The 6,808-nt window shown below is 45.8% G+C and overlaps 1 protein-coding gene across 1 annotated transcript; it reads right to left on the reverse strand.

Moving 5' to 3' along the window:
• Positions 1-1,149: 1,149 nt before the first annotated feature.
• Positions 1,150-4,798, reverse strand: LOC123512203 (uncharacterized protein K02A2.6-like). The gene is made up of 6 exons (XM_045268446.1): positions 4,618-4,798; positions 4,341-4,397; positions 3,730-4,152; positions 2,489-2,776; positions 1,912-2,298; positions 1,150-1,772 (listed from the first exon to the last, which is right to left on the reverse strand). Exons 1-6 carry the CDS (start codon positions 4,796-4,798, stop codon positions 1,150-1,152), a joined length of 1,959 nt encoding a protein of 652 aa, XP_045124381.1.
• Positions 4,799-6,808: the final 2,010 nt, after the last annotated feature.

Consider the following 6,808-nt stretch of genomic DNA (forward strand, 5'->3'; position numbering starts at 1 on the left):
GCCCCCAGGCCCCCTTTGCTAGCAGCCAAGTGGCGCTAGCCATGGCAGACAGAGGTCTCAAATATATTGGATGGCTTGGAGAGACTTCCTAAAGTTCAACGGAACACCCAGGTACGTACTTGTGTATATAAACTTTAGGGATGGGAACATTACTTAAAGTGGGCAGTCAAGAGACCTTCCCTTTAGGTTGAAAATTTGTTTTACATTCATTAATCATAAGTCCCATTTGGACACAAAATGCTGCTAGTTGTGACAAAGCTAACTGGAGAATCCTGGGTGTGAGGCATTGGAGGAGTATGTTATCAGCATAGATGACAATCTGGGTGCCCTGCAGGAAGGAACAACGCCCAATTTTGTCCATTAAAACATTGAAAAGCATTGAACTAAGGGCTCCACCCTGTGGAATTCTGTTGTATTCGTGGTAAGAAAGGAAACACTTGGAGCCTTAAGGGATTTTTAAAGTAGACAGCAGCAGTACAACAGTGTGTAATAACAGCATCTCCTAAGGAATATATACAAGTGCTTGGTCAAAGTGCAGGCTGTGAAATGACAAACTCGGGCTTACGGGGGTATATTTATTACCTAGTAATAGACTTGAGCAAACCTACCAAAACCCAGAGCTCCGTAAAAATGAAACATTGGTTGAAGCAAAATGAAACAAACATAGAAACATCAATTAATCAATTCAATGATTACTGAGAATATCATAACACCTTCCCAACGAGCCTGAGGCTCACCGTTGAAGTTATAGGTTCAACATCTTACTGGGTTTTGGTTGCCTCTTCGACTGTCGTGGGTTGTGAGGTCCATATTCCTCCGGTATTGGCAACAGCTTCATTTTGTGCAGGCTCGATGAGTTCCACTTTTCCTTTGCACCCAAGGCTGCTTCCAACTCCATCAGATGCTCTGTAAGTATAGAAAACCCTCTGCACCAGTCTCCAGGTTCCAAGTCCAGCTCGGAAGTATGGCGTGGTTGTAGCCCTTAGAGAGGACCTTCATGTTGAAGCTATGACTTCTCAACTGCTTCACGATGACCGCATTCACCCAACGTGGGTCCTTGTCTCTCCTGGGTCCGCAGTACAAGGCGTAGCAAGCATCTCCCACCTTGAAGGAGGGGGCGACTCTCGCTACAGTTTCATTCTGTGAAGATCAGGCCGCTTCCTTAACTTGTTTTTCTTGCAAGACATCGGCTGGGGATGACAGTAGTGTGTCAATCCGTGTCCTCATCTGCCTTTCGTTTAGCATTTCCCTTGGTGAGAAGAAGCCACTTGATGTTGGTGTGTGCCAATACTGCATGAGAAACTCCTGCAAGGCCGCTTTAGGTGGTAGTGCAGATTTTCTCAGTGCCTGCTTGAAAGTCTGAATGAGGCATTCTGCAGCTCCATTAGTAGCAGGATGGTACGACGCTCCCGACAAGTGAACAATGTTTCTCTCTTTACACCAATGCTGGAACTCCTCGCTAAGGAAACTCGAGGCATTATCTGTTACCAACGTGTGGGGGTAACCGAAGTGTGCAAAGTCTTGCTCTAGTAAGTTGATTGTTGCCTTAGTAAAAATAGACTGTGTAGGGTGAATGCAGGGATACTTCAAATAGGCATCCGTGAGCACCAGCCAGTTCGATCCCATAAAATTAAAGGCGTGATCAAGATGAATTTGACTCCATGGCTTCTCATGCAGCACCCATGGATGTGTTGCTGGCTTGGCAAGTTTGCTATGGTGCTCACCACACGAAGTACAGCGGCAACACGTCTCCTCGATGTCTCCATCAATGCCTGGCCAGTAAACAGAGGTCCGAGCAAGCTGCTTTATTCATTGCATCCCGAAGTGTCTAAGGTGAAGCTGCAACACATAGGTATCACCACCATCCATACAGTAGGCATCCGTTACTTGTTGACAGTGAATCCTTCTGACTTCGAGAATCTTCCACCTTGTTGTTTGCATCTTCTGTCTTTTTGGGTGGCCAGCCTTCTCGACAATGGCACATAACTGTTGAAACTACAGGATCCTTGGTGGACCCCCTTTGCAGTGTTGTCGCATTTACTGGCTTGACGTGGTCGTTTACCATGTTGATAGCACAGCCTGTATTGATGTCAGGCCCACTTTCCTCTCCGTCAAAACTGGAATCTGTACTGGCCGGCCATCTACTGAGTGAGTCTGCATTTTGGTGGTCCAACGTTTTCCTGTGTTCGATGGAGTAGTCGTGCTGGCTTAGCTGTAGTGCCCAATGAGCCAGGCGGGTGGCAGCTAGTGCAGGTGGTGCCTTGGTTGGCCTGAACAAAGTGAGCAATGGTTTGTGATCTGTGACCAGCACGAAACGTTGTCTGTAAAGGTATTGGTGGAATTTCTTTAAAGCGAAGATGATAAACAAAGCCTCCTTTTGAACTTGGCTGTAATTCCATTGAGACTTTGTCAGCGTCTTGGAAACATTGGCGATCAGGCGTCCACTTCCATCAGAGTAGCGGTGGAATAGCACAGCTCCGATCCCGACGTTCGAAGCACTGCAGAAAATTCCAATTGGCGTAGATGAATCGAAGTGAGCCACTTTCTGTTGACAGCAATTCCTTCAGCTTCTCGAAAGCATTCTGTTCCTCTGCATCCCATTTCCATACAGACTCCTTCCTGGTCAAACGATGCAACAGTTCTGCCACTGTTGCTAAATTTGATAGAAAATTTCCGTAGAATTGCACAGAACTAAGGAACGACTTGAGACTCTTAACGTCTTCTGGAGCTGGCATCTTGATGATGTCATTTACCTTGGCCCCTCTTGGAATTCCACCTGCCGACAGTATGTGTCCCAGGTACTCTACGTGTTCCCAAGCAAAACAGTGGAGAAGACTAGTGAGGAACAGTGACCCCATATGAAAATGGGAGCAGCTGCAGAAGAAGAAGAACACAAACCCTTTTCATTGAGGCGTTGAAGAAGAGACTGTAGATTTTTCAGATGCTCCGCTGTGTTGGAGCCGCTGATTAGGATATCATCCAGGTAGACAGCTACACCTGGGAGGTCACTGGTAAGGTTTTTTTTTTTTTTTTTTTACGTAGGGAAGAGGGCCAGCCAAGGGCAAAAAAAAAAGAGAGTTAAAGGCCCACTTGAGTGCTGGCTCTCTAAGAAGTGTAAAAAGTGCCAAAACCGTTAGCCAAAATTAGGGGAGCAAATGCCTCGATACCTCCCTCTTAAAAGAAGACAAGTTGTAGGAATTTGGAAATACAGATGCAGGGAGGGAGTTCCAGAGTTTACCAGTGAAAGGGATGAATGATTGAGAGTACTGGTTAACTCTTGCATTAATGAGTTGGACAGAATAGGGATGAGAGGAAGAAGAAAGCCTTGTGCAGCGAGGCCGCAGGAGAAGGGGAGGCATGCAGTTAGCAAGATCAGTAGAACAGTTACCATGAAAATAGCGATAAAAGATAGAAAAGGATGCAACATTTCGGCGGTGAGAAAGAGGCTGAAGACAGTTAGTGAGAGGAGGGGAGTTGATGAGATGAAGAGCTTTCGATCCACCCTATCAAGCAAAACTGTGTGACTGGAATCCCCCCAAACATGCGAAGAGTACTCCATACAGGGACGGATAAGGCCCTTATACAGAGTAAGCAGTTGGAGGGGCGAGAAAAGCTGCTCCATTATTTCTTGAAAATACCCTGGCGCCGAGGTGATTCCCTAAGAAAGACGCATCTGTAACAACACTCCTGGATGTGTGCTTAGCGCGAGTTTTCGCCGAGTTTCTGGACCCAGTTTTATTTTATTGTAGGCGTCTGCTAGGTCTATCTTGATGAAGCAATATCCACCCCCTAGCTTGCGCATCAAATCTTCAGGGAGTGGTATTGGGTAACGGTGGGTTTCCACCTGGGAGTTGACCATTACAGAGTAGTCACCACATACACATATCTTCAGCTTCACCTGACCTGGTAGCATCGCCTTCCGTATTGGTACTATTGGTGTCCTATAAGCGTTGAACTGTGCAGGTTCCCAAACTCCTCTCGCGATGCCTGCATCATAAGCCTTGGCCAAATCATCTTGAATGGCAAAGGGCACCGATCTTGGCTTGCAAAAAATTGGCTTAACATCCGGCTTAAACTGAACCTCCAGGTTGAAGTCCTTAAGGCACCCCAACTTCAAGCTTTGGGAGCTTTGCTTCTTCATAGGTAACTTGCCTAACCAGTGTGTACTTTGAGATGTGCTTCACTTCACCTGTTTCCACTTGCCACTGTTCCTGCTGACAAACAACTTGTAAATGAGCAGTTCGCTTACAGAACAGACACACTTCGTTCTTAAACTTGAAACTCACGTCGTTGCTCCATCAATACGCGAAGTGTTAGGATTCGGTCTGTTGTTGACTTACAGGGTATGAACCCAGACTGTTCAGTCTCTGGTGTTTCAGCAGGTGACTGCAAATACACTGCAACAGGAAATGGGCAAGCACCTTGCCTGGTATGCTGAGCAGTGTCGTACCGCAGTAGTTGTTGCAGTCCTGATGGTCCCCTTTCCCCTTCCAGATAGGGATGACCAACCCCTTTTTCTAGTCAGGGCAAATGGTATCTGAATGCCATACAGCAGTCAAGACAGCCTGCGACCCACGGATCATGGCCATGCCTGATGCAGCCATGCACTGATATTACAGATGCCAGCTGTCTTTCCACTCCTCAACTTTGCCACAGCTTCTTTGACATCATCAGTGTAGGGTGCAGTTTCGTCAATGGATGGATCAGCATCCAGTATCTGTAACCCTGCAGTTTGGAGCTGTCCGCTTGGAGGATCAATCGTGAACAGCTGCTCAAAGTACTCAGCCCAACGAGCCATCTCCTAATCTGCATCTGATATGAGGCGACCATCTGCTGTTCAGATAACGCTCACCTGAGAAGTAGACTTGAAGCGGAGTTTTTTTCAGGGCAGATCATAGGTCATTAGCATTTAAATGACACTCTACATCCTCAGCGAGACCCCTGACATACCTCTCCTTTTCTCTCATCAGGAGAGCTCTTGTCCTGTGTGACAGAGCCCTGTACTGGTCACAGTTCCCAGCAAATCTGGCAATGCAACTCTCCTCAATACTGTCCAGTGTCTCTACTGAGGCGAAGCCACTCCTTGACCTTGGGCACCCCCAAATGCATTCCTTGACAGCCTCAAGAGTCTCACGTCTGAAGGTATCTCATAGCTCTACCAGGTCCTCAAGGGTGTCAAGCACTTCAAACCAATTGGAGACTGTCAGTGCATACTCCCTGGGCACATGTCAATTCTTTCAGGAAAGGTGTTTGCGAGCGTTTGCCAAAACTCTGTTTGACTCCGTTTGCCCCCAGCTGCACCGCTACTGAATACGCCTTATATGATACAATGAATCTCTCTCTCTCTCTCTCTCTCTCTCTGTCTGTCTGTCTCTGTCTCTCTCTGTTTTTTTTTTATTCCTTTATCATTCTCTGTTGTAACCCTGCCTCCCCATCTCTCTCTCTCTCTCTCTGTTTTATTAATCCTTTATCATTTTCTGCTGTAATCCCACCCCTCTCTCTCTCTCTCTACAATTCAAAGGGGGAGGTTGGGGTGAGAGTTCTTTGCTATATTAGTAAGTGTACATCTGGCTACATCTGGCCAGTGTGACTGGATGTCTATACTGTGACTGCGATAGTGCCCATTGATCAGCTTACTTCAATTAGTCTCTTGAATATTTTTTTTCCAAACTAGGCAACAAGAACATTTCATATAGCTAGTCTATACTCGCCACAGTGAGAACTGGACGATAGGGCGTAGAAACCATGGGGACTCCCCCCAGTGTTTCACATCTCCACAGATCATTGGTAGCATATAAGTGCTCTGTTTGCCTTTTGTTCCAAGAAGTTGACGTTGTAAATAACTGCCCTAACTTGGCTATGAAGCGAGCTTGAAGTAGAGGAATGATCCATAATGAGAACATGTGTGCAGCGCCAAACATTCTTCCACTGACGATGGAGTGAAGGTTGCAGCAATGTCGCTCTCCCTAGCTAATATGCTAAGTTTATGACTGGGAGAAATGAAACCTATATACAGAAAACACCCTTTGATTTTTTCCTCAGTGGTGGTGTGTAGCAAACGTTTTAATAATTCCGGAAATAAATTCGGAATTATACCAATTTATACAGACACGCAAAGAGAGAAATAAAGACAGAGGCAGTGATTACGTAGGTTGAGCGGGGTTGGAGAAGGAAGTAAACGGTGATAATGGCGACATTGGGATAATCCCTTTGCCACACACTACCGGCTATTTCTCGATGCTGTGAGTATAGGTATTTTAAAATTTCTTCTGATTTCTTTCTATCTCCATACAAATCATACTTGGAGATCCTTCCATCTTATACGGAAGTCTAATATACTATTCTTCCTCGCCTTTTCCTTCAAGACTTCAACTGTCTTCGCTCTTCCTCATACATCTCACATACCAATATCATATGTTCAACAGTCTCCCTTTATACTTCTGCGAAGAAAATGCAGCTTTGATCCTGCTGCCCCTTCGTGAGTTTCTACCGTTTACTTCTAGGGTGAGTGCCCGTTCTTGTCGTAAACAGCTACTTACTTTCTTACTATAGTCTCCTGTATCCTGGCTATCTTCTCTAGTTTTTGTTTCCATGTATAGGTAGGTTACCATTTTAAAGTGGATTTTCTCTGCATCCCTGCCTCTGTTTCCTTTCATTCTCTTTTGTTTATTTCTACATACCGGAGCTGGGAGCGACTTTATTTCTTCAGGTGCAACTTTGACTTTGTGACTTGATTTGGTGCCGGTTCTATGTGACCGTAAAATTTTGGGAATTCCACCCCTGGTGTGTGGCTGCGACTTTGCAACTC

The sequence above is a fragment of the Portunus trituberculatus genome, chromosome 33 (assembly GCF_017591435.1).
Source record: "Portunus trituberculatus isolate SZX2019 chromosome 33, ASM1759143v1, whole genome shotgun sequence".
NCBI classification, from domain to species: domain Eukaryota; kingdom Metazoa; phylum Arthropoda; class Malacostraca; order Decapoda; family Portunidae; genus Portunus; species Portunus trituberculatus.

Coding starts and splice junctions, on each gene's coding strand:
- LOC123512203 (XM_045268446.1), bottom strand. CDS start 4,798: ATGGCTCGTTGGGCTGAGTACTTTGAGCAGCTGTTCACGATTGATCCT. Junction 2,777..3,729: donor CTACAATAAAATAAAACTGG/GTCCAGAAACTC, acceptor TACTGTCGGCAG/GTGGAATTCCAAGAGGGGCC. Junction 1,773..1,911: donor CAAGGTGGAAGATTCTCGAA/GTCAGAAGGATT, acceptor TTTACTGGCCAG/GCATTGATGGAGACATCGAG.